Source organism: Lynx canadensis, chromosome D3, assembly GCF_007474595.2.
Source record: "Lynx canadensis isolate LIC74 chromosome D3, mLynCan4.pri.v2, whole genome shotgun sequence".
In the NCBI taxonomy this organism is placed as follows: domain Eukaryota; kingdom Metazoa; phylum Chordata; class Mammalia; order Carnivora; family Felidae; genus Lynx; species Lynx canadensis.
This window is the reverse complement of record NC_044314.2, coordinates 64,786,338-64,813,748: the sequence shown is the minus strand read 5'-3', so window position 1 is coordinate 64,813,748 and position 27,411 is coordinate 64,786,338. Positions and strand designations below refer to the sequence as shown.

The following is a 27,411-nucleotide window of genomic DNA, read 5'->3' as shown; positions in this document are numbered from 1 at the left end:
CATCAATTCGGAAGGTTGAACCTTGAGAGAATGAAGCGCTAACACCCAGGGCACCCCTTAAATGTCATGAGGTTGCTTCTGTCCTAGGCACCAGCCTTGGGAGAGGTGAGAAATTAGTCCTGCAGCTCATTTCTGTGTTCTGTGTTCAGATGAGGAGCGCTGGTAATTTGAGTAATAGAGCCAAATGCTCAAGGACGGGGACTGCAGGGGAAGGAGGTGTGCAGGCAGGACCTCCACAGGTTTGCACTGAGGAGGAGGAAGTAAACCCATCTGTATGTTGTTGACACCCTCTAGGTAACAGCTGACATGTCACAGGTACATTAACTTCTATGAACTGCTGGCATTATTCACTGTGCTGAACTGATTCCAGTGAGCTTCTTGGTCGTTTGTAAATTTCTTGTCTCCTATGGGCCTCGATTTCAGAATGGTAGCATAAACCATGAAAGCCATGATGGCAAAACATCTCCGTTCTCATTGTTAGAATGGAACCAGAATTACAGAGTGGCCCCAAAACACTTGAAATGCCCAGACCTCCACCTTTAGGACATGGTGGGGTTGGCTACTCTCCCCATGAAGAGTAGGCAGCTGGTGCGGTGCTCATAGATGAGGAACAGAAAGGGGCGGTCGACAGTGAAACGGACTTGGGTAGACAGTGGCATGAACCCCACAGTGGTCACGGCGGCAGCTTGGGTGCCCTCTTCATTCACCATGATGGTACCTTGGTGCTTGAACTGTTTGAAAATGGAAAGGAAAGTTGTCAGATCCCATCAGTGGGCACACAGAGGGAGGGATAGAGAATAGAGTGGAGTCTCCTTTCATTCAGGGTGGAAAGACCACATACAAGGCCCAAACCACAGCTGGTCAGAAGGACCCTTGAAGGTCTTGCTCACCTCCTTCCAGGTGCAGTAATTGTGCTCAGAAGCTGTGTTGTGTAAACTGTGTATCTTTTTTTTTTTTAATGTTTGTTTATTTTTGCAAGATTGAGAGAGACAAATTGTGAGTGGGAGAGGGACTGACAGAAAGGGAGACACAGAATACGAAGCAGGCTCCAGGCTCTGAGCTGCCAGCACAGACACTGATATGTGGCTCAAACTCACAAACCATGAGATCATGACCTGAGCCAAAGTCAGACATTTAACCAACTGAGCCACCCAGGCGCCCCTAAACAGTGTGTATCTTTAAACTCCAACATTACAGTCGCTCATAGTGGTGACAGTATGAGTGGTCTGCCAGCAAGAGAGCAGCTCTAGGTGCATTGCCAGAAGGGTTGGGCCTCGATCTGCATGTTGTTTGGACTGGTATTCTCTCTTTTTTTTTGTGAAGTGTCTGTGGTTGTGTTAAGTTCAGCATGCAGGTCATGCAGTGTCTCTGCATGTATTTAATGAGCCTTTCATGATTCAGCTGGGTGTAGGTATTTCACAGATTGGAGCACACACCCCATCTCTTTCTGCTGTCAGTGGGAATGGGGGCTACCATGGTGCTCCCTAAAACAGACTACCCTGCCCACTCAGTGCCTGACAGACCCAGGGAGAGCAGACCCAGCACCCCTGAGCTGTGAAGTCATGTGAGGCAGGAGGGAGGCTTTGCTGGGGGAAGATCCTGGGGTCAGGTGCAGAGGGTGGACAAGGGGAGAGATTACCAGATCGATGGTGATCCTGTGGTCTGAGATTCCTGCCATATTGCTGTCTTTGTCAAACAGCGCTGTGACCCCCATTGACTTCAGGGCCTCCACCAGGTTGTAGTTCTTCTCCAGCTTGAATTTAGGCAGAAGCACCTCTCGAGTTCTGATCAGAGAAGGAAAGGGGGCCCAGTTTTATTGAACCACAAGTTATACAAGAATCATGTCTTTCCCTCAGATGTCCACAACCTACCTTTCTCCCACCAACCCCAGGTTGCTTTTACCACAGAATTAATGCAGCACTTCTTAAAATTCACATCCTAGTACTGTCAGTTGAGGATTTGAGAGAGACCATCCATTATGATTCCAGTTCCTTAAAATGGAGATATGGTTAGTACTGTGCAGTCATTTCCTCCATACTGTGGGATTCACATCCTGCCTTCCTGGCCAGCAGCAGAATGGTTACTGGTTTGTGGTTTGAGGGTATCTAAAATAATTCTCTTGTTTGGGTCCTTGATTTTAGGCATTTCTTATTTCGTTAAGTAAGCAATTAAATATCTGGTCAGTGTACTGAAAAAAGAAGCCTTCATTTGCCAGACAGTGCTAAATGTTCTCAGTCCTTGCCTCAACACATTCAGTCCTTATTGATAAACAGCAACTCTAGTGCCCATAGGGCCAAGTCCAGCACATGAAGGAGATAAAGAGGACATCAGGCATGGTCCCCCTTTTCAAGAGTTTGCTTCCCTTTTGCCAAGCCAGTACTCACTTGTGTGAAGCAACAGAATTGTAAAGGTGGTATGATAATGTCTGAACAACTAGAATAGATCTAAGTACTGGAGCCATCCAACAGGGGATGGGGAGGAGGGATATTCCTGTGGCCTGGAGGCTGCCCACAGCTTGAGAGATGGTATGAGCAAAGCCTGGAGGGAGCTTAAGGCTGTGGTATGGCTGGGGTACAATGGGGCACTTGGCAGGTGGGGAGGAAAGAGGAAGAGGGCTGGAGCAGGTCAGATGGGGGCTGTGTCTTTGGGCCTAGCCAAGAAGCTAGGCCACATCCCATGGGCAGGGGGCCCACAGAGAGCTTATGAGAAGAGGAGGTGGAGTGGGAGGGTGTTTTGGGAATGCTGTTTGGAGGCCAGTGCGGGGTGGCTTGAGGAATGGAATGGATAGGCTGGTTAGGCCTTCCTGGCTCAGGGTAGGAGGTCATGGCAGTGAGGTTAAGAAGGATGCAGGCACAAGAGGGACTTTTTTTTGTTTTCTTTTTGAGAGAGAGAGAGAGAGAGAGAGAGAGAGAGAGAGAGAGAGAGAGAGAGAGAGGATCTCAAGCAGGCCATATGCTGAGCTCAGAGCCCAACATGGGGCTCAATCCCATGACCCTGGCATCATGACCTGAGCCGAAATCAAGAGTCAGATGCTCAACCGACTGAGCCACCCAGGCATCCCTCATTTCTTTGTATTTTTGTCCCAAAAGGAAATCTGAACCAAATTCATATCTTAATATGGGCCTAGCCAGTATTTAATAAAGCAGAAAAACAACTTTTTTATTCTTTCTGCCATGATCCTCTAATAGTCATAGTAAATATTTAAAACCTGTAGTTTTGTCTATGGAGTAATAAATAGTAAGAGGAAAATCATGAATGACATGTCCTTAATAGGCTACAAGGACCACAGGATTTCCTGCTCAGGAAAGGGCAAGCTCATCTTTGTTGAACACCTCTCAGGCACCAGGCGCTGTGAGGGATGCTCAATATTACATTTCTATTTATTTCTCTCTGTGACCCTGGGAAATCATGGAATCATGCTACCTTTACGGATGACAAAGCCAGGGCTCAAAGCCACAGAGCAACTAGATGGCAGAGCCAGGATTGTTTCCATACTGGCACAAAGTCACCTGCCCCTCACTTCTGAAACTGTCATAGGGAAGGCAGATGTGTTTCTCACAGATGCTTTCTGATTACTTCTCACTGAGCAGGAAATTTGGTCTGAATTAACAAGAGTGACCCAGTGTAACAGTTCTTGTTTTTTTTGTGCACACAGCTTCCTTCTTAAAATGACCAAAGTTCCCAGTATTCCTGGGCTCTCCCAGCCTCCCAGAGATCAAAAGGACATTCAAATTAAAGTACCTGTTTGTCATGCTTTTCTGCCATCTCTCCACCACCTGTGGTGTCAGCTGTGTCTCAAGGGTCTTCATCCCAGACAGCTTGTGAGGGACCACAATTAGCATGCTGATGCCCCCCACATACTCCAGCCGCAGGACATCACAGTCCAGCTCCTGGTCATTTGCAGCCAGAAAGTTCCCCTTGGTCTGCATCATGGAAACTTTGACTACTTCTCGTTCATTGAGTCGGAAGTTGTGGTTGTGTGTCATTTCTACTGGGAATTTATTCACCCAGGATCCTGTAAAGTCAACAAGAACAAGGCTTTTATTAAAATGTTATTTTAAAGCAGTGGTCCACACATGTAAGTGTGCAACAGAAACACCCAAAGGACTTGTTCTGGCTACAGGGCCCACCCCCAGTGTCCCTGGTTCTGTAGGTCTGATTTGAGCCAAGAACTTGGATTTCTAACAAGTTCCCAGGTGATGCTGATGCTCCTGGTCCAGAGACCACACTTTGAGGACCACTGTTCTAAATGATTCCAAGAAGGTCAGAATGCTAACATACTTGTAGGAAGCGTGATAATGGTAGAGAAATAGACTGGAATGAATTCTGGTGTAGATGCAGGCACTAACTAGTTGTTTGACTCTAGCAAGATGCCTAACTTGCCTGGACCTCTGCTTGTTGTTGATCTATAAAAAGAGTAGCTTTTTTCTCATGACAGCTCTAGTTTGATGGCTTTCATCCTTTCCACTCTGCGATTCCATAGGGACTAGCTGCACACACTGATGATGCCATCAGATCTTCACATCAGATTTAGGTGTGGGGTGTCTACATAGCTCAGTCGGTTAAGCATCCGACTCTTGATTTCCATTCAGGTCATGATCTCATGGTTTGTGAGATCAAGCCCCAGGTCAGGCTCTATGCTAATAGCACAGAGCGTGCCAGGGATTCTTTGTCTCCCTCTCTCTCTCTGCCCCCCTTCCTCGTTTGCACACACACACTCTCTCTCACTCTTATTCTCTCAAAATAAATAACTAAACTAAAAAAAAAAAAAAAAAATTCCGGTGTAACACTGTATCCAGGAATAAGCACGCCTCTCTTTTAGCTCTAAGGTGCTGGTAGCTACTAATGACTGCTGACTGACAATGGAGAACTGGCAGTGTGCCTGCGTTCCCCTAAGCATCTCTCCTGGATCACTCATTCCTTCCTCCTAGCAACCATATGAGGTGCATGCTTTTTATTATTAGCCCTGTTTTACAGACAAGGAAGCAGAGGCACAAAGAGGCTAAGTAACTTGTTCTAGGTTTCCAGTTGGTAGTTAGAACTGCTGGGATGAGGTAAGCTGGAGGTTCTTTAGGAGGAGGTTTAAACTGCCTGCCTGTGATGGGAGCTAGGTTTCCTTCTCCCTGTGCGGGCCTCTGCCCCAGGCTTCTCGGCCTCAGCACTGTTGACATTTGGGCAGTTCTCTGTTGTGGGGGCTGTCCTGCCTTGTAGGGTGTTTAGCAGCATCCTTGACCTTTGCCCCTGAGATGCCAGGGGTGCTTCCCCCTGCCCCCAGGTTGTTGCAACCACGGATGTCACTACCCTTCTGCTGGAGCTGTCACATGTCTCCTAGGATTCTTCTGACTTCCTCCTGAGGCCCAACCTCTGTTTTTATTGGCTTTGCAATGTGGTTATAACATTTGTAATTAAAAATCAAATTAGTAACAGATTTAGAAGCTGGTGATTAAAATTACACTTCTAGGGATGTCTGGGTGGCTCAGTCAGTTAAGTGTCCGACTCTTGATTTTGGCTCAGGTCATGATCTCACGGTCATGACTTTGAGCCCTGTGTTAGATCTGAGCTGGGTGCGGAGCCCAAGATTCTCTCTCTCCCTCTCTCCCTCTGCCCCTCCCCCACTCCCACACACACTCTCTTTCTCTCAAAATAAAATAAAATAAAATAAAATAAAATAAAATAAAGTAAAATAAAATAAAATACACCTCTAGACCTTCCTTTCTTTTGATAAGCATCAATGAAAGACTAACTCCTATTAGCATTTCATCCCTCTGGTTCCAACACTAAATTAAGTGACTATCCAACATGAGGGGAAAAGGACGCACATATATTTGCCACTTTTGCCCTTTGGCATTACACTGGTCACTGTGTGCAGGAGGTCATAAACTGACTGTCCTAGTTATTTCTGAAGCCCATGCTAGCACGAGTGGCTTGCTGCTGTGTTTCTCTGTCTATTCCCAATCATCCAGCTAGCCTAATGCATAGGCATTCGTGTCCAGGGTGCCCCACAGACCAGTAAGACTGAGGGCCTTGATGCTGCCCAAGTAGCTTACACTGGCTGTTCTAAAGCCATTCCTAAACATAGGTTAGTTGCCCATAGAAGCAGAGTAAACATCACTAGCAATATCATACCTACTTAATATATTATATGACATTGACATCTGCAGTTTTACTCATTCAAGTTCATTAAACTCCTGCCACATTCCACATACTGGGCTAGCACTGTATCACTGTCTCTTGCAGTCCTGCACACAGCCCTGGTAGAGTAGATGTTATCATCTCTGTGATAAAGGTGAGGAAACTGAGTCGCAGAGACATTGAATGACTTTCCTGAGGCCACATGAATAGGGAGTGGTGAGGCCAGGGCTTACACTCCAGTTTGCTCACTTCAAAAGACATACTTACAGCCAGTAATAAAAATTATATGTATGTGTTCACTGTATATATAGTTCATGTGTGTGTGTGTGTGTGTGTGTCTGTCACAAGCCTGCTAGAGCCTCAGCCTTTGATCTACCCACCACAAGGCCAGCGGTGTGCCTGGCATTTGGGGGGGAAGCCCAGGGACCTGGCTCAGCCTCCATGTCCCTCCTGTGGTCTTGGCTGCTTCAGCCCTACTTTGCCCATCTGGCAGAATGCCTACCTGACACAGCTGTGAGGAGGTCTCGGCTTACCTTCAGCAGCCCCACCACCTCAGAGCAGCAGCCAAGAGAGGTCTCCTGTCCTTCACCTCCCTGGGCTGCTATAACCAACACTGGAGCTAAGTAGCGAAGAAGCGTGGCCTCCCAGGCCTGGGGGACTGACTCTAGCTGGTGCCTGCCAGTTCTTGGTGGCAGAGAGGAGAGTGATTGTGTGTCACCATGAGTCGTTGAGATATAGACTCATTCCTTGTGTCTGCCCTCTGGCTCTCTAGGCTTGTAGAGTGGGATAGAGGTTTCTTCTGGTTCAGGTCCCAGTGAGGGCACTATGAAAGAGGTTTGGGTTTTACAAGTCCATTGCCAATTTATTTCTAGGATCCCAGGGGTCCTATGTGCATAGTGATGTGGGGTTGGGGAATGTCCTCCTTTCTTGCCTGGCGCAGAACAGTTGGTCTAGAAATAATAGTATATTTCCCCGCCCCCTCCTGCCCATTAGTGCATAAGTATCCCAAAAAGGAGTTGCAGGTGTTCATGTCAGTTAGTCAAGCTGAACAGTTTTCAGACATCTGTCTTCAGCCTCTTGTCCATATTCCTGCTTACCAATAATTGGGGAAGGAGATGAAAAAAAACACCCCAAAAACCCTCAAATCTAGGCTGGCCAAATTCTAAAAAGGTTTTCCATTTTTTCTTCCAATTTAACAAAGCAACCTGGGACAACCTTGGCTCTGCCCTTAATTGACTGTGTGCCCTGGGAGCCTCATTTTACTTCTCTGTGCCTTAGTGGCTCCATCTGTAACATGCAACACTAATAACAAGGTTTTGGTGGAGATTCAGTGAGCATAAAGCACAGAGTTAGGGCTCAGTGTCAGCTGCCACCATCACCCCATCCTCATCTTCCCTGTGAGCTAACCTGTGTCTTGGTTTCCTGGATAAATCAGAGCTAGAACATTTTTTTTTAAATACTTTGTATAGTTTATTTATTATGAATGGGAGAGGGGCAGAGAGGGGAGAAGAGAGAGAGAATCCAAGCAGGCTCCACGCTGTCAGCATGGAGCCCAATGTGGGGCTTGAACCCACGAACAATGAGACAATGATCTGAGCTGAAGTCAGACACTCCACTGACTGAGCCACCCAGGAGCCTCTAGAATATAGTTCTTGATGTTCAGTCCATCTGTGCACTAAAAGTATGTTGCGAATTTGTTTTGAGAAACTTAAGCTATTCTTACCTTTAAATTTTTCTTTTTTTAATGTTTATTTATTTTTGAAAGAGAGAGAGCACATGTGGAAGCAGGCTCCAGGCTCTGAGCTGTCAGCACAGAGCCCAACGTAGGGCTCAAACCCACGAACCATGAGATTCTAACCTGAGCCAAAGTCGGATGCTTAACCGACTGAGTCACCCAGGTGCTCCAGCTATTCTTACCTTTAAAGTAGATGCAGTTTAGAATCATTATCTGAGTAGCTGGGTCTATATTCTCCAGAGCGTCTTTTATGAGACCCTTGGTGAGCTTCAGAATGTGGTTATTGGTTTTCGATATGAAGGCAGGGTCTGAGAAGTTAGCCTCCTGGGCCTCCGCAAAGTAGTACTCTTTTACTTTCCTTTTGAAGTCATCCAGGATTGGAAATTGCTTCTGGACATAAAGATCATTGACCGACCTCAGTGTGTACCCAAAATTCCTCCTGAAGAGGCGATGAGTCAGCTTACGGAAGAGATTGTGAATGGTCATGATCTCATACTTGCTGCTGGCATTGACAAAGTCTTTAAAATGCAAAATCGAGTGCACTTGTTCATAGGTCTCCCCCTGCAGGCCAAAGGAAATCATACCCATGGCGGTGGAAATGCCCACTGGGGCTATAAAGATGTTGTCGGAAGGACGCACCTGCTCCTTCAGTGCTCTGTAAAGGTTGAAAGCGAACTTTGCATTGAGGATGTTGAGACGCTGGATTCGGCTCTTGCCTTGGAAGAGCTGGAGGATGTTCCCTTCGCCAGCCTCTGAATCGGTTGGCGAAACCGCATCGATGATGTCAATATAGTCATCATCTTCACTGAATATCTTCTCCAGGTCCAGATAGTCCTCGTCCTCCTCCCCCTCTGGGATCCAGTCGTTGGTGACCGTATTTTCCTTGTGGAAGTCAGCAGGGAGAAGGGGCATGCTCAGGTTTTTGCTATTTAACTGCCCCCATTGGGGGTCTGCGGATATAGAATCTTCCCCTCCTTTCTCAAGCTGACCAGCCAGGCTGTTGCTCCCACATATAGACGTTAGGATGAGAGAAATGATGAGGGGTTGGAATGGGCATTTCATTTTGGCAGAGCTAAAGCTGGGAGAGAAAACCAATGACATGGTGAGAGGTGGCCTCATGGACCTGCTACCACACTGCTCAGATGACAAGCAGTCGTCTGGGTTTTGACCCAGGAAGGTGCCCTGGGAGTCAGAGTGTTTAACCATTTTAGGATCATGAACTTTAAGAGAAACTGGTGAAGATAAACAGGTAACTAATATTTTGTGTGGTTTCATAAACCTGCCTGAAGGATCTGTGGACCCTACTTGAGAATCCCTTCTTTAAGGTTTGCAAAACTAAAACCATATAGAATCCTGGGGGGCTTAGCATTCCCAGGGAGTTTCTTTTTCATTCATTCACTAAACTTTGTCTCCTGTTTCCAAACAACATATTTTAGGCACGGGAGGCACAAAGGTCTCCCCCACCAAGGGGTTCTGCCCGCCTGATGGGGAGCAGATGTGCAATAAAGCACGGGGCTCTCATAAGGACACTACCAAAGCAGGTAGGGGTGCAGAGCTGCGGTGCAGCTCTGCTTCCTGTGGTAGGAGCAGGGTGCCAGGAGAGCTTCACCAAGCTTCACCAAGAGGTGGGGCCTGAGTGGAGATGTTGCAAAATGTATGCGGGCCAGGCTTTTCTGAAAACAGATATCCTAAAGATAATGTGAAATTTGTGTCATTATTTTGGGGTTGTGTAATTTGCATAAGATTTGGAATTTGTCGTAATGTAGTGATCCTCTGGGTGCCTAATGAAAGGTGACTGGTGGCTCGTCTTTCCCCTGGAGCCCCAGAAGCTGTGAGGTTATATGGCTTACCGTAGATGTGCTGTCTTCTTTGCATCTGTTACTTGGCTCCCACTGCTAGCAGGAGAACTACTAAAACTTTCTTACTTAACTGCTTCTAGCATTGAATTAGAAATAATCTTACCAGACTTAGAAGGTCTGTGTTAGGGTAATGTCAGCTCTTACTAAAAGGCCTGAGGGGCAGTCCCTTTATTGAAATCAACCAGGTAAATTTTTAATATATATGCTGTGGTAAGTAAGCCTGTCTTTATCTACCCATCCCTTGCCTTGTTCCAAGGAAGGATGTGCCTTGATTTGTCAAATCAGTTTTACCTACCAATGGCTTTACCTTTCTCTTGCTTACTTCCTGTGTAATAATTACATCCTGGGTAGATGAACTATCATTTGATGCTTCTGTGTTTCTCTGGGACAGCAGGCATTTTTAATGCTACACCATCACACGTGATCCCAGCATCACTTCTGAAGAGACCAGATGGAAGAATTGTGTCTTGTAAAGTTTGGTGTGTGTGTGTGTGTGTGTGTTTGTTTGTGTGTGTGTGTGTAACCATCTCCCATTAGGTAGATATTTGATCACCAGAATATCTGCTTCTAGTCCAAGCCAGATAAGAGTTACTGGCACCTGTTAAATAAATATTTGGACTTGTTAGGCCTGGAAATGGGGCTAGCTATACAGATACCCCACTTGGGATGCTCTTGGTTTTGTTGATGTTGATGACAGCAGTGGCTCTTGATAGAATGTCTGCTGAATGCCAGGTGCTATACAAGGAACTTCATCTGTGCAACTTAACTTCATCCTTCCAGCATTTTACATACCAGAATACTGAGCCTTGTGTCACTATACATGGCAGTGGAACCTCCACCTGTTTGCCTGGAAGCACCAGGACTAGTTTCTCTGCCCCCTAGTCTCCCTCCTTGGTTGGGTCTTCCCCTATGGTACTGTGAAAATAGTCGGCTCAAATGCTGTTCTAATCACCACCAAGAGACTTTTGAATCACACATTTTGGAGAGGGCAAATCACAGTTTCTGACTTCGAAAATGTCCGCTGTCTTTTCCAGCCCCACACCGCCCCCCCACCCCACCAGCACCCAGCTGAGGCTACCATGCTGCACACCTATCCCACTTGCGGGAAACAACTTCTAATGTGTCTGGCTACAGGTAGAACTGGGCCCAATTTCCAGACAGAATTGGGCGTGAATATTGATAGCAGTACACTGTAAAAAGAGAAGTGAGCAACGTGATGAAAGTCTCCTTTCTAGGCTGCACTTAAAAGGATCCTTCTCAGATAAAAACAAGGTTAAAAACAACAACAGTAACGTGAATGAGTAAGAGTTCAGGAAAAGGAATCTGAGACCAGATAAGGAGGCAGAGATGAAGACATTCATGTTTTTTTCATGTATTCATGTAGTATATTTGGAAGCTTCTTATACCCTGTTTCTGCATTATCTGATAAAAAGCCAAAAATAGTGTTCATTATTCCCTTATTAGAGGAAGGAGAAAAGCTCTTTGATATTGTTTGTGGATTAAAATTAAGGATCTAAGGGGCACCTGGGTGGCTCAGTCGGTTAAGTGTCCAACTTCAGCTCAGGTCATGATCTCACGGTTCCTGGGTTCAAGCCCTGCTTCGGCGTCTGTGCTGACAGCTCAGAGCCTGGAGCCTGCTTCGGATTCTGTGTCTCCCTCTCTGTCTTCCCCTCCCCGGCTCATATTCTGTCTCTGTCTCTGCCTCTCTCTCTCTCAAAAGTAAATAAGTATTAAAATTTTTTTTAAATTAAGGATCTAAAAGGCCCATCTTCCTGTCATTTTGCCATTTATTAAGAATTATATAAGACACTTTATTTTTTTTTATATATGAAATTTATTGACTTATATAAGACACTTTAAAACTATCACTAAGTTGTGTTTAAATCCAGATGACTATCTTTGAAGAGAAGCAATATTTTTTAAAGGTAAATCATTCAAAAGTTTGCTTTTCTGGGAACTTTATATGGCGCTTTCTCATGCCAATTGTATGGAACAGGTTTGGCCTTTTTGATCACGCATCAGAGCATAACATCTGGACACCCTAGTCCCTCCAGGGTGTGTCTTCAGGCCCCAAGAGGGCAGATGTGTTGGGAGAGAAGTAACTGCCTAAAGTTTTTTTAAAAAATCTTTCATTTTAGAATAACTTCAAACTTACAGAAGTTGAAAGATCAGCATAAAAAACAATCCCTGTACACCCAGATTTCACCAGCTTTTGTATTTTAGAACAGTTGCTTTATGGTTCTCTCCGTGTGTATGCATGTGTGTGTGTGTGTGTGTGTGTGTGTGTGTATGGGTGTGCACACAGGCACACATGTATACTCTTTTTTTTCTGAACTTTCTGACAATAGGTCACTTGTACATCCCTCTCACTTTAAATTCTAATATTTTAGGCAAAAGTGCCTAAGGACAAGGATATTTTCATGCACCATCATAGTACAGTTATCCATTTAAAATAATCTAACATAGGCACAATACTTTATTCTAGTTCCTGTTCCAATTTTGTCAATTGTCTCAAAAACGTAACTGACGAATGTTACAATAGGCAGACTAAAAAATAAAAACATTTTTCCATTTTTAGGATGATGTAGAAAGCTTTTGAACTTGTAGTTTGATAGAGAAATGCACCAGTTACCCATCTCTAACCACCACAAATAAGAGTTTATAATCAGCAGAAATGTCAGAAACCCAACTCACCTCTGTGCTTCTGAGAAGTGTGGCAGAGATGAAATGAGCCAAGGTCACCAGCAGGGTTTCAATATGAACTTTGATGCTGGGCTGGTATTGGGTATTTTCCAAAGTAAATATGTCCCAAATCAAACACCATTCAACTAGCTTTGTCAGCACAAACCCCCTCGGCTGTGTCTTTGATCTCTGCTGAGTGACTTCTGACTTCTCTGCCCCAGTTCTGGTGCAGCTGGTGTTTTGAAGGCCTGATTTGTCACTGTGTCAATGTGCTTGTGGACACAGTCCTTGCTGAAGCCACCCCATAATTGACATACTCTTCAGAGCTCTGGAGGCTTGGTTGCATTGGGGGTAGCTATAATGTTCCCCTGAAAGCAGAGGCCCTCTGCCTGCCCTCTAGCTTTGAATTCTCCCACTGGGATGATCTCCATGTCTGACCTGGCCCTGGTCTCCAGGGCTAATGCGGCTACTAGGCACATGTCCCCATGCTTCTATTAGCATGTCCCTCTGTGAAAAGTGAAGGAAGGGAATGAGATTAGTGATTTATAACATAAGGAGACCTTGGCACCGAACTTTCTTCAGTCAGGGTTCACTCACTGTGTTCTGTGCCAGGCTTGCAGCCCAGATCCCATGTCCATTGCAGGACAGATAGGGTATTACCAAACAGTGCTTCCCAAACTTCAGGTCCTAGGCATTCACAGGGATCTGTGGGGCTAGGATCACTCTTTAAAATTAGTTTTAGGGGTGCCTGGGTGGCTCAGTCGGTTAAGCGGCCGACTTTGGCTCAGGTCATGAGCTCGTGGTCCCTGAGTTCGAGCCCCACGTTGGGCTCTGTGCTGACAGCTCAGGGCCTGGAGCCTGTTTCGGATTCTGTGTCTCCCTCTCTCTGACCCTCCTCTGTTCATGTTCTGTCTCTCCCTGTCTCAAAAATAAATAAAAACATTAAAAAAATTTTTTTTTAATAAATAAATAAATAAATAAATAAATAAATAAATAAATAAATAAAAACATCATTGGAGTACCTGGGTGGCTCAATTGGTTGAGTTGGTTGAGCATATGACTCTTGGTTTTGGCTCAGGTCATGATCCCAGGGTTGTGGAATTGAGCCCTGCGTCACACTCCATGCTGAGTGTGTGTGGAGCTTGCTTAAGATTTTCTCTCTCTCTCTCTCTCTCTCTCTCTCTCTCTCTCTCTTCCTCTTCCCCCCCTCCCCCTCTCTCCCTCTCTCTCCCCCTTCCTCCCTCCCTCCATCTCTCCCCCCTCCCTCATCTCTCCCCGCCATCTCTCCCTCTCCCTCTGTCTCTCTCTCTCACTAAATAAATAAATAAATAAATAAATAAATAAATAAAATGTTATTATAGGAATGTTCTGGATTGCCTAGAAGACCAACTTGTCACAGAGTGCTGCTCCCTGATTTTGGTACCTGAGAGTGTGTTTGTCACCCAGAGACCCTCTAAAGAGAGAACATAACTCTCTGGGGACTCTGTAGGTGCTCTTAAGGAGCCCATAGCAGGGCGTCTGTGTGTTACTCATTTTGAGAAATTTCTGGCATGTAAAGGGTTGTCCATTGTGTTCAAGACCTGGCAAGAGTGGCTGGATTTGGGTCTAGGTTAGCACTCACTAGCTTTTACTCACACGTTGCTTTCTCAGAATCTTCATCGTTCCTACTCAGTACTAGGACTTCAGTGTGGGCACCATTACGCTGGCTCAGAGTGTCCATTACCTCTGTCTGGAATCTTCAGGGATCTAATAATCTGCTCCAGGCCAGCTCCCTCCACCTCTACCTTGTTCTCACACACTAAGCTTGGCCCCCGCCAGAGCTTTAGCACTGGCTGTTCTTTCTGCATGGAAATTGTCTCTCTGGACCACCACATGGCTGCTGTGCTCACACCATCTGCTCTGGGCTTCACCAAGGCTGAACTGGCTACTCTGACAGGAATCCCACCTCCTGCCCTCTGTGTTCTCCTCTCTGAAACAGTAGTTATACCTACTGTATAAGGTTGCTGTGAAAATTAAATGAGGTAATAATGTGTGGAAAGCACAGAGAATGGCACCCGGCACTCAGTAAATGCTCAGTAAATGTTAGCTATTATCACTTTCACCACACATAGTTTATTCACAGGAAAGGTCTGGAAGGAGATGCAGCCAGCTTTTAACATTGGACACGGAAGGCAAGTAGAAAGTGTTCCTTTTTCACTCTACGTACTTCTTTGCTGAAATTTCTTTGCTATGAGTATATATTGTTTAGATTATTTTAAACAATAATGTTTCTTACATGGCTTGATTTCTTTTTTTATTCTTATTATATTTGAGAGAGATCGTGTGAGTGAGTGAGGGGCTGAGAGAGAGAATTTTGAAGCAGGGCTTAAACCCACAAACCGTGAGACCATGATCTGAGCCAAAGTCAGATGCTTAACTGACTGAGCCACCCAGGTGCCCCTTACATATCTAGGTTTCTGATCATGTAACTGAGTGTTGACAGCCCTTCTTGACAATTCTGACAGTTTTGGATCTGTTCCCCATTGGAGGTGTATAGTTTTGGCCCCCACTGTAAATCAGTACCTTCTGCCACACATACTCCATTGTTTTCTTTCTAGTTACAAGGCTTGCCTTATGGTTAGATATGTTTTACAGCTTTTTTTTGTTAAATTTTTTTTAAGTTTATTTATTACGAGAGAGGGAAAGAGAGAAAGAGAGCAAGCAGGGGAGGGGCAGAGAGGGAGGGAGAGAGAGAATCCCAAGCAGGCTCTGCACTGTCAGCACAGAGCCCAACGCAGGGCTCAAACTCAGGAACCATGAGATCATGTCCTGAGCTGAAATCAAGAGTTGGATGCTTAACCAACTGGCTAAGCCACTCAGGTGCCCCACCAACTTTTTATTATGAAATTTAAAAATATACAGAGCAATTGGAAGAATTGAATAATGGACATCCATATACCAGCATCCTAGATAAAACAGTTACTATTTTGCCTTATGTGCTTAATTCCCTGTGTGCGTGCCCCCTGAGGGTATCTCCTGAGGTATTTGAAAGGGAGTTGTAGAGGTCATAACACTTCAGCCCTGGGTGCTGGAGCTTTGTCTCTTGAATGAAAGGGTCTCTGCCCTACTCTGCACCACTGTTAACATCTAGGAAAATCAATCCTCCTCTCTTATATCAGACATATCCCAGTCAGATTTCTCCATGACTTCTTTGATAGCTTTTTATTTATTTATTTAGTATTTATTTATTTTTCTTTGATAGCTTTTTAAAATCCAGGATCCAGGGGTGCCTGGGTGACTTAGTTAAGCGTCCAACTGTTTTGTTTTTTTTTTTTTTTTGGGGCGCCTGGGTGGCGCAGTCGGTTAAGCGTTTTTTAAAGTTTATCTATTTTGAGAGAGAGAGCATGAGCAGGGGGAGGGATGGGGGGGAGAGAAAGAGAGAATCCAAACAGGCTCTGTGCTGACAGTCCCCAACTTGGGGTTTGAACCCAAGAACTGTAAAATAATGACCTGAACTGAAGTCAAGAGTTAGACACTTAACTGACTAAGCTACCCAGGTGCCCTTATTTATTTTTCTGTTCTAACAAATCTTACAACATTTTTGTGCCTAACTCAGATTTTTTTTGGATACATTGCTAGAGAGGAGATTTTTGGTGAAATGATGGGATTATTTAGAATTTTTTATTCATTTTACCAAATTGCTTTCCAGGAAATAGTGTACCAGTTTATATAGTGCTTACCAGTCATGGGTTCAGGTGCCCATCTCTCTCTGTGATCCCCCACCCCTGCCAGCAATGGTATCATCATGTGTCCTACCCCGTGACCCTGGCCCATACTTGGCACTCATGAATGTTTGTGTTGCAGAGACCCCTCATCGTAGGTTGATTATCACCGTAGGAGGCTTGACGTCCTCTGGGGGTTCTGTGAGGACCAATTTGTCCAATAGGTGAGGTGCTGTGCGCAAATTTAACGTTTTTTGCATAACTACAAGCTACTGCCTGCTTTATACTGGGCGGGACACCACCTGGAGCAAGGATGCAGGGACTTCAGCCTCTCACTCCTGCGCCTAAGCAACTCTGCCTATACCTATTTTACATCTTGGGATTCTGCCCAAGATTATTGTTTGGAAAAGTTGCGCTGCCAGAAAAGATCTGAAAACCACTTCTCCTTGATCCATGAGATTTCTCACGATCACACTTTCTCTTCAGTCACAACTGTTCACCTGAGCTCCAGCCTCCCCAGGCCCTCCATGCCCTACCCAGGATGGGCTGCTTTCTCTTCTCTGCCTGGCTGAGAGTTCCTTGCATAGTAACATTGAGACCCATGACACCTTCTCCAGGATCTCTGCCACACTGTGATTATTTCCTCACCTGCCTCCAAACTAGGCAGCAAGTCCTCTGCAGGAATGGGGCTTTTCACCTCCCAGGCATGGTGCCTGGTGCAGATTAGCTACTCAATAAGTGTTTGCCGAATGGGTGAGTATTTACCAGTGAACTGATCAAGAGGTGTTGGTCACTGCTCAGTGTGTCTTTTCCTACCCAAAATGACTGACAGATTCTTGGAGAATGAATCTGTGGTTGATTTCACATCTGTAGGTTTTAGGGCTTACAAGCAAATAACTTCCTTTTCTCCCTCTGTCCTTGGTATGTCAGCTCACCCGAAGGTTGCCTCCCATCAAAGAAGCCAAACCTCGGTTGCAGAAGCTCTTCCGGGACTTCTGGCTCTATTCTGTGCTGATGGGATTCGCAGTGGAGGGGTCAGGTAGGGCAATACTTGCTCTTCTGGGGAAGACAAGAGTGCAGAGTGAAAACAAAGGTGGAAGTAGGACTCTACCTAATTATGAATGTGTATGCATTCAAAATTAGTTCAAATTCAGCTGCTGCTTCCTACAAGTGTGTATGCAAATGTTATACTTCCCAGATGTATTTTAGGGTTCTAAGAATACCATGAATCTTAGAAAAAAACCCATCCAAGTTAGAAGACAAACTCATTTCTGTGCCCCATTTTGGGGTAATTGGCTCAAGCAAAGGACCCACGACTGTAGAAATGGTCATTGTCAACTGCTCTATAGTGATTCTTGAGCAAGGTGGTGGTCTCACTTGTGGGCACTCTCTTGCAGGACTTTGGCCAGAAGAATGGTACGAAGGGGTCTGTGAAATAGCCACCAAGTCACCCCTGCTCACGTTTCCCAGCAAAGAACCACTGCGTTCCGTCCTCCAGTATAACTCGGCCATGAAAAACGACACAGTCACCCCTGTAAGGATTCTCACCCTGCCAAGGGTAGATGATGCAGGGCAGGGATTTTGCTAAGCTTTCTTGAACAATGGGCAGATCCTTTCTTTGTCCTTGTTATCACATGTTATCTACCTCTCCTGGAGGAGGACCGCTTTCCCCTCCAGGTGCTTGTGTGAGCCCTTGAGCCTTTTATTTCCTCCTAGGCTGAACTGAGTGAGCTCCGCAGCACCATCATCAACCTGCTGGACCCTGCCCCCGAAGTGTCCGCCCTCATCAACAAGCTGGACTTTGCCATGTCCACCTATCTCCTGTCTGTTTATCGGCTGGAATATATGAGGTATACAGGCCTTTACCTCCCAATACAGCCCCTGGAGCTAATTTTTATATATTTGTGCCTTCTGGGGGTGGGACTCTTCAGTTCCTCCTTAGACATGTAAGCTTTCTTAAAAAGCAAAAAACAGAGGCAGTCACTTTCAAATGTCCCCTCTCTGTAAAGAGAGCTTTCCTATTATTCTTACTTTCTAATCTTATACTCTAATACACTTTTGCCTGCTACTCAAAAAAAAAAAAGACAAAAAACAAAAACACCCTCTGCTTTTCTTGTGTGCTCCTCCCTCCTGAGTACCAAACACCACATCTTATAACTCTCTTATTATCCTCTCCTTATAGGGAATAGGCTTCTGAGCCATCATGATAGATAGATATTTCAAACTCTGTCCACTTGACTAAGAGCCCCTGTTAGGGATCAGCCCTCACTGAAAATGGTCTAAGACATTCATTGAGCTGGTTTCCAGGATCACAGCTGAGTACAAATAGCAAATTGGAAATGGGAAGGGGCCTGTCCCAAAACAGTCCCACAGTTAGCAGATGCTCAAGATACATATGTAACCATAGCAGACCTAACAACTGTAATAATTGTCATCATAACAACACCAATATTAACACAGATTGAGTGCTTATGCCATACCAGGCACTGTGCTAAGTTGCCTGTATTGACACACTCTCCAACAAGCCTATGGGGTAGGCATTATTACATACCCATTTTACAGATGAGGAAACTGAGACACTGAACAGTTAAGTAAGTTACCCAAGGTAATAAACCCTGATTTGGATTGAGATCCAAGTCTGTTAAGCACTGTGCCATGCTGCCTCTTGTAAATGAAGACTGGAGGAAGCAGCTAGGATGCTCAGAGCCCAGCTGCCTATGTGGATGGTACAGACTCACCATGGTAAGCTCTGAGGCACCATAGGGCTGCAGCTGAATACACTAGCTACAGAAAGATGCATCCCTGTCATCAAAAAAGGTCAGGTTAGGGACTCCTGGGTGGCTCAGTCGGTTAAGCGTCTGACTTCAGCTCAGGTCACGATCTCGCAGTCCGTGAGTTCGAGCCCCGCGTCGGGCTCTGGGCTGATAGCTCAGAGCCTGGAGCCTGCTTCCAATTCTGTGTCTCCCTCTTTGGCTGCCACTCCCCCATTCATGCTCTGTCTCTCTGTCTCTCTCTCTCTCTCAAAAATAAATAAACTTAAAAAAAAAAAAAAGTCAGGTTACACATAATCTGTTTGTTGAAGTCACATGATAGGTGTAATAAGTTATAGGATAAACCTTACCAAATGGTTTGAAAAGTAAACTGTTAGTTCTTAAAAGGGGGAATATTTAGGAAATGCCACTATTGAAACCTTTTTTTGGTGCCATGAAAGCCTCTGGTAAAAGACCTCTTGCTAGGAAGCTCAACATATAACCTAGATTAAGGCTCTTTTGGGTAAGTGGGAGTGAGCCCCTACTTTCCAGCTCTGTCCTCTTTTCCCGGCCGCTTGGTAGCCTGAGGGTGTCACAACAGAGCAAAATTTGAAAACTAGTGAACGATTCTCCCCCAAAGTCCCACAGAGCTAAGGAGCTTTTGGCCTTCTTTTCTTTGTTCGTTACAGTTTTGTTTTTTTTTTTAATAAAAGTAATAGAACATTACACACAAATTTGGAAATAAGTGGAGAGGAAAAACTACTCACCTCACCACCATTCCCTATAGCATCTTAGTGTAGTTTTCTCTCATCCTTTTTATTATAAAGAGTACATTTTCAAAGAGAAACCCAACCAAAACAAAACAAGCAAACCAACACAGATCAAAAACCTTGTTTGCTCCTAAGTTGAATGGCTACAAGCGATGTCTCCGGACCCTCTCAGCCTCATGTGCCCGCCAGCAGGGCTGTCTCCTGCTTCCCCACAAGTGTGCCCACGAATAGGGTCTCACAACAGGCTGTTGAGTGGGCTGGTAGAGCAGGACCATAAGGGGACGGCCCACAGGCAGCTCCCAAGAACCCAGTTCCCACTCCAGGTTGCCTGCCAGGCCTCTGCGAGCACTGTTAGCACAGAGAAGCCACCCTGAAGCCTTTATTCAGGAACCTGGCTCAGACTCCCAGCCACTGGTTATTAGGAGAATGTTAAAACAGCGAGGTGGACAACGTGAGCAATTACATAAAAGCTGTGTGAACGTGAGCACTTGAGAATGCATGCACTTAAAGCCACACAGCCTGCCCTACTGCAGTTTGACTCACAAAAGGTTGGTGCAGAAGCCCACAGATAGACTCCACCAAGTGCTTGCCTGTGTGCACATGTGCCGCACTCTCTTAGTGGAGCCCCCCAAACTCTGAATGGCCCTTCACAGGGACTATGGTTCAAGTGCATGCATTTCTTTTTCTATCTTTGCCCCAAAGTAAAAGATATTTTTTACTTTGAAAATGAAAACGATGCATAAACCAAAAAAAGAAGGAAAACATTGAAATGGTACAGAAGACGCTAAAGATGAAAACTACAAGTCTTTCTTTCCAGGCCCTGAATTCAGAGATACCCGCTATTGATAGTTTTACTTTTCCTTCTAGAAATTTTAAATGCAAACATAAATATCCTACACACAGAAGGCACATGGAAGCCTTTCGGAAACCTGTCACTAACATTATGCTGTACCCATTTTCTCCACACCTTGCTTTCTCATGTAATAGTGCATCTTCGATGTTTTTCTGGAGTTATCTTTCATTTTGGTGGCTGCATGTTGTGCCACTGAATAGGTGTACTTTGGTGTAGCTGACCAGTCTCCTACTGATGGACATTCAGCCAGCACTGTTGTGCACGTTACCCTTAAGATGCATCATTAGTGGTGGGTTGCTGGGTGAACAGTGTGGGAATGTTATGACAGATGGTGGATATTGTCCTCCAGAAAGTCCATGTGAGTCTATGACACTTGGTTCCTCATGGCCTCAGCAGTTCTGGGCAGTACCAAATCTGTGATAGGGAGGGCCTGGATTTTTTAAAATTTACTCAAAACTGTTCTCCTTGCTAGGGTACTACGTTCAACAGATCCTGACCGCTTCCAGGTAATGTTCTGCTACTTTGAAGATAAAGCTATTCAGAAAGACAAATCTGGTAAGTCGATTATTGTGGTACCCTAATGATGAATTGAGCTTTAATAGTATAAAAAGGAATACTACCAATTTTCTGTCTTTGTGAAGAAAATAGTTTTATGAAGTTACATACTACATTGGAAAGGTCAGTATAAAACATAGAACCTTAACAGTGTATCCCACACCACTGCCTCATGGCAGACAGCCTCTTCTCTGCTGTCCTGCCTGCCACTCTCTTGCAGTATATTTAGTAAACTTCTATTGCCTTTAAAAAACAAGAGACACCTGGATGGTTCACCTGGCTGAGCGTTCGACTTCAGCTCAGGTTATGATCTCGCAGTTTGTGCGTCCAGGCCCCACATTGGGCTCTGTGCTGATAGCTCAGAGTCTGGAGCCTGCTTCAGATTCTGTTTCTCACTCTCTCAGCCCCTCCCCCACTCATGCTCTGTCTCTGTCTCTCAAAATATAAAATATTTAAAAATTTTTTTAAAATAACAACAAAAATGTATAACATAACCACATAGCCTTAAGGAGCATCACTCTTGCCTACCCACAATGCTTGAGTATGCTCTAGCCCCCAAATTTCAGTCTCTAATACTGTCCCATGCTGAAAGGATCCTGGGCTTCTCAAATAATCATTGATGAACCTGGAGCATCTTATTGTTGCCAGGGAGCAGTTATGCTTTTTAAATGTCCAGAGTAGGGGCACCTAGGTGGCTCAACTCAGTCAGTTAAGCAGCTGACTCTTGATTTTGGCTCAGGCCATGATCTCATGGTTCATGGGTTCAAGCCTTGCATCGGCCTCTGCATTCACAGGGCAGAGTCTGCTTTGGATCCTCTGTCTCCCTCTCTCTGCCCCTCCCCCCCAATAAATAAATGTTTAGATAGGTAGATAGATACGAGAAATGTCCAGAGCAGGCAAAGAGGACTAAGAACCAATTTATTTTTTTTTTAAATTTTTTTTTTTTCAACGTTTTTTATTTATTTTGGGACAGAGAGAGACAGAGCATGAACGGGGGAGGGGCAGAGAGAGAGGGAGACACAGAATCGGAAACAGGCTCCAGGCTCCGAGCCATCAGCCCAGAGCCTGATGCGGGGCTCGAACTCACGGACCGCGAGATCGTGACCTGGCTGAAGTCGGACGCTTAACCGACTGCGCCACCCAGGCGCCCCTAAGAACCAATTTAAAAGGACTCCTAGGTGCCTAGGTGGCTCAGTTGATTGAGCGTTTGACTTTGGCTGAGGTCATGATCTCATAGTTCATGAGTTCAAACCCCACATCAGGCTCACTGCTGTCAGCACAGCACTTCAGATCCTCTGTCCCCGTGTCTCTCTGCCCCTCTCCTACTTGCACGTTCTCTTTCTCTCTCAAAAATAAATATTTTAAAAAATAAAAGGACTCCCAGTGGACAAAGTATCATAATTTGAACATGAATACATATTTTGCTTAAAAGAAGGGCAAGTATACTAGGATGTGTATATCCAAATATACTAGGTTTTATATATATATATAAAACATATATATATGTTATGCTAAAAAACATATATATATATAGTTATGCTAATGTGTGTGTATATACACACACATTAGCATAACAATATATATAATATGTAGTGATAACATAATACATAGGATATATATATCTAATGTTTGTTTTTTCCACTAAGTATTTGTGAAGTAAAGATAGGTTGTTGTTTCTCTTATGTAATCAGGAAAGAGGGAACACAAAGAAAGAGCTACACAGTTCAAGGAGAGACGTGGCACCCACGATAAAGTCATGCCTGGTCTCCAAGAGTTGACAGGTAGAAAGGGTGCCCAGCAGGTGATAGGCAGAGACATCCCACAGAATGGCTAGTTAAAAGTGCTCTGTTAGCTGAGAATAGCTATTAGAGAGTTCATTGTGAGGATACCCAGACCTTCCACGAGGGCTTCATGCCTCAGTAGTCCTGCTGGTTATAAGGAGACCCTGCTCAGGACCACGAATGTTTCCAGTGGTGTCATCAGGCCAGGTCAGAATGTCAGGGCAGCAGGTCAGGACCTGTGAGCAACATCTGATTTAAGGGCCACATCATTTCTGGGAAGGTTTCAGAATAGGAAAATCTATATGAAACACAAAGACTTGCAAGTCCTATGATGCGAATGTCCTCAGATCCTGAGTGCACAGAGGGTCTCAGCTGCAACCAGTCCTAAAAGCAAACTCCTGGGAAAACAGAGAAATAATTGAAACTCTCTGATGGTACTAAAATATTATACTTACTGGAATTCTATTAGGGCAAACCTAAGATAAGAATAGGAATGAAAATAAGAAGAGCTATTAAAATTGAGATAACAGGGGCATCTGGGTAGCTCAGTCAGTTAAGCGTCCGCCTTCGGCTCAGATCATGATCTCACGGTCCATGAGTTTGAGCCCACATCGGGCTCTGTGCTGACAGCTCAGAGCCTGGAACCTGCTTCAGATTCTGTGTCTCCCTCTGTCTCTGCCCTTCCCCCACTCACACTCTGTCTCTCTCTGTTTCTCTCTGTCTCTCTCTCTCTCAAAGATAAATAAACATTAAAAAAAAATAGGGGTACCTGGGTGACTCCGTTGGGTGTCTGACTTCTGCTGAGGTCATTATCTCACACTTTGTGGATTTGAGCCCTGCGTTGGGCTCTGTGCTGACAGCTCAGAGCCTGGAGCCTGCCTCCAATTCTGTGTCTCCCTCTCTGTCTCTGTCCCTCCCCCACTCACACTCTGTGTCTCTCTCTCAAAAATAAACATTTTAAAAAAGATAGCAAAGAAAAAAATTAAGTGCATAGTATAGGCACTGTTTAACCAGTTTGAGTATAAGGACATTGACAGGTTTTAAGCATCATTGCATTGGTCTCTGTGTTGATTTTTAAAGTGTTTAAAAATATAAGAGACTCTGATATGTTAGACCTATGTTTTAATTATATGCTTAGAAGAACTTGATCAGTTTTATAATTGTGCTTAAATATTTGGGTACACTATGGCCATGAGTTCTGATTGATTAACTGTGTGGGTAAATATTTCAAAGACTGCTAATTGACAATTCTTAAAATCAATAAATTTATTATTAAGTAGAGAGGAGACCTTTCCATGCCAGAAATCATTGGCACTCTGAAGAATCTATCAACTTGTTCTTGCCAGTAGAGAATTAATCCCCAGATAATTTTTATGCCATTTTTCCTATTGTTGAAAAATCAGTCCTTGAAGAAATCCTTTTAAAAAATCACCCCAAGGAGGTACGTGGCTGGCTCAGTCAGTGGAGAGTGCAACTCTTGATCTCCAGGTTGTGAATTTGGGTCTCACCTTGGGTCTAGAGATTACGTAAAAATAAAACTTTTAAAAATAAAAAATAAAATCACCCCAAGGTTCTGAGGTGCTGCTTCATGTAAGACCTTTGTCCAATAAGTCCTTTATAGAACCCTTATCACTCCTACATGACAGTCAGGAAATTAGGTGCGTTTATTTATTTTTGTGGAGTAGGCAAGGAAGGAGTGTATGGGTTCTGGAAGCTCCCCCTGCTGGCAGTAGGGGGAAGGATTAGAGGAGGAGGAGCTCTTTAGAGGCCATGGTGGGAGGTGCAGGCAGGCAATTTTGTATGGTAGGAAACCCCTCCCACCAGGGTGTAGACACAGGAAGAGGAAGCCCCACATTCAGAGTCCCACACACATGCCCAAGGACCACTTGAGAGTATAGTAGAGACACTGTTAACCACTGACTGAGCTGTTCATTGATTTGTTCCCCTTGTCCATCCACCCATTGTTTTGTTTTTTAATGTTTATTTATTTATTTTTGAGAAAGAAAGCAGGAAAGGGGCACAAAGAGAAGGAGACAGAAAATCCCAAGCTGGCTTCACACTGCCAGTGCAGAGTCCTCCATGGGGCTCAAACTCACAAACTGTGAAGTCATGATCTGAGCTAAAACCAAGAGTCAGAGGCCCAACCGACCAAGCTACCCAGATGCCCATTGTTTATATAACAGTTGTTTTGTGCTAAACAGTTGGGTCACCCTGAGCTTCTTTGGCTCTAGGAGGGAAGGTAGGCAACAAAAAAATTGAGATTCCTAGCCCAAAGGGGCCTAAGAACCTACCACATTTTGCCAGCCTCCTATTGAGAATATCTATAGACAGAATAAGATACCTTTCTAAAGCTAAATGTCATCCTCTCTCTCCTAAGGTCTGTTTTTTCTGTTACTGTGTCATAATTGCACTGGGAACTGATGTGCACCTTATGGACACTTTTTAATTTTCACAGTACACCATACTCTTCCACATGATTTCCAAATGGGTTATTTGTTTTTGTTCTGAGTATGGCACTTAGGTTAAGCCAATAAATGTATATTTACTGAGTGTACTTTCCTCTTCCTTTTCTCTCCTAAAACATGAGAGGTGGGAAGGACATGTCTATGGAGATGTGTTACTCATGAGTTTTCAGAACCAAGCAGGAAGGAGGTTATAAGAAGCATCTAGCAGCCTGCGAAGGGGAGGGCTGGCACCTCCTCTGTGCAGGTGTGAGCCCAGCCTCCATGTGTTCTTGGAATGCAGCCTGCCAGCTGCCTAGTCAGTCAGTGCAGACTAAGACCGAGGTAGTCCCAAGCTAAAGTGTAAAAAGAAAGTGCAAAAAGCAAAGTGGGTGTTTTTAAGTAAAAATCTCCAGAGAGGCTACTGCGCATTGATGACTGGCATCTGACCACTACTATCTGACTGTTTTTTATTAGAAACTTACAGTTTCAGTTTCCTAAGAGCTATATGAAAAGATACTACACTAAACACACCCCTCCAAACAAGATTTCATCCACCAACCCAACTTCTGAGAAAGTAGCCTCTCCCTGTTTGGGCATCTGTCCACGTCACACTAATCATTTTCCATGTCTGAGAGCTTTGGGGGCCCATTTATCCTCATAAAAAACACATATGCGATGCGTCTTTGTGTTTCCGGCTCTGTGCTTTGCCTGGGGCACAGAGGTGCAGCACCTCCTTATCTCTCCGCCCTGCTGACCTTACAGCCCTGTCATTTAGCCAGCCTAAAGGCACTGGATGGGGCTCCTGGCTGGCGCCCTTGGTAAAGCATGCCACTCTTGATCTAGGGTCGGTAAGTTCAAGACCCACATTGGGTGTAGAGATGACTTTTTAAAAAATCTTAAAGAAAACTTTTTTTAAGTTTATTTACTTTGAGAGAGAACGTGCGCACAAGTGAGAGAGGGGCAGAGAGAAAGAGAGACAAAATCCCAGGTAGGCTCCATGCCATCAGTGCAGAGCCCAATGGAGGGCTCAAACTCACAAACTGTAAGGTCATGACCTGAGCTGAGATCAGGAGTCAGATGCTTAACCAACTGTGCCACCCCCAAATAAAATCTTTTAAAAAAAAAAAAAAAAGGACAGTGGATAAGTGGGACAGCACTGGTGGGCAAGCAGCACTTTATTACATCAGCACTGTGATGCTTGTGCTGTACTGTTGCTTTTTAAAATCTGCCTTGTAGGGGCGCCTGGGTGGATCAGTCAGTTAAGTATCTGACTCTTGATTTTAGCTCTGGTCATGATCTCACAGTTCATGAGTTCAAGCCCCTCACTGGGCTCTGTGCACTGACAGTGTGCAGCCTTCTTGGGATTCTCTGTCTCTCCCTCTCTCTGCCCCTACCCTACTCACTCACTCTCTCACAAAATAAATAAACTTGAAAAAAAATCTGCTTTGTACTCTGGTGGCAACAAGCACATCCAGTGCTCAGATCTTGCTTTCTAAATATCATTCTGCATTAAAAGGAACCAAGTGTCCAAGGAAAAAAAGGTTGATTCTACAGAGAATTGGGGCAGGGAAAATACAAGATGAGCCTGGGACACCTTGTAGTGCCAGAAAGGAAGGTCCTGTGAAAGGAAAAAAAGGAAAAGGAAAGGAAGAAGAAAAGAAAAGGGATGTGGGCATGTCACAAGGACTTGAGTCTCCCCGAAAGAGTTCTCAATGGCCAAAGCTGGAACAATTTGGGCAGCAAATAATGACAGTATTGGATTATGACCCAGTGACTGAAATAAATATCTATGAGTCTATACTGATTAGATGATTGAATACATCAAACATGGGGAAAGAGGGACAGAACTTCCTTATAGAATCCCAATTACTAAAAGTAGAAAGAATGAAGAAAACAAAATCCTAGTGAGAGCCAGAGTGCCTTCTGCAAGCACATCCCACTGACAGATACTAAAATGTGGGCAAAATCTTGAAGAGAAATGAGATGTCTGCATGACCTCAAAGTATCTTCCCCAGGGGCACCTGGATGGCTCAGTCGGTTAAGCATCTGACTCTTGATCTCAGCTCATGTCTTGATCTCAGGGTTGTGAGTTCAAGCCCCGCATTGAACTCCACACTGGGTGTGGAGCCTACTTAATACAAAAAAAAAA

General features: G+C 44.7%; 2 protein-coding genes across 4 annotated transcripts in view; one reads left to right on the top strand and one right to left on the bottom strand.

Annotated features, from left to right (window-relative positions):
- The window catches only part of PI4KA (phosphatidylinositol 4-kinase alpha), a 111,506-nt gene that overhangs the window by 47,489 nt on the left and 36,606 nt on the right, over positions 1 to 27,411 (top strand). For both annotated transcript variants that reach the window (XM_030292318.1, XM_030292320.1), the window contains exons 20-23: positions 17,040 to 17,148; positions 17,507 to 17,643; positions 17,826 to 17,959; positions 20,955 to 21,037. In XM_030292318.1, the coding sequence (XP_030148178.1) occupies positions 17,040 to 17,148; positions 17,507 to 17,643; positions 17,826 to 17,959; positions 20,955 to 21,037 (463 nt within the window). The remainder of the gene's footprint in view (positions 1 to 17,039; positions 17,149 to 17,506; positions 17,644 to 17,825; positions 17,960 to 20,954; positions 21,038 to 27,411) is intronic.
- On the bottom strand, positions 540 to 12,483 carry SERPIND1 (serpin family D member 1). Of its 2 annotated transcripts, XM_030292333.1 has the most exons (5): positions 12,421 to 12,483; positions 8,050 to 8,945; positions 3,742 to 4,015; positions 1,640 to 1,784; positions 540 to 731 (listed from the first exon to the last, which is right to left on the bottom strand). In XM_030292333.1, exons 2-5 carry the CDS (start codon positions 8,927 to 8,929, stop codon positions 540 to 542), a joined length of 1,491 nt encoding a protein of 496 aa, XP_030148193.1. In that variant the 5' UTR covers positions 8,930 to 8,945; positions 12,421 to 12,483. The 2 variants fall into 2 exon arrangements, with proteins under 2 accessions (XP_030148193.1, XP_030148192.1); XM_030292332.1 differs by lacking the exon at positions 12,421 to 12,483 and having other exon boundaries at positions 8,050 to 8,968.

What these genes read in the sequence shown, in the direction of transcription:
- SERPIND1 (XM_030292332.1), bottom strand. Translation starts at nt 8,968, where the DNA reads ATGTCATTGGTTTTCTCTCCCAGCTTTAGCTCTGCCAAAATGAAATGC. An exon ending in CAGAAAAGCATGACAAACAG is followed by an intron (nt 1,785 to 3,741) that starts GTACTTTAATTT and finishes TTCTCTGATCAG; the next exon opens with AACTCGAGAGGTGCTTCTGC. An exon ending in ACAGGATCACCATCGATCTG is followed by an intron (nt 732 to 1,639) that starts GTAATCTCTCCC and finishes ATTTTCAAACAG; the next exon opens with TTCAAGCACCAAGGTACCAT.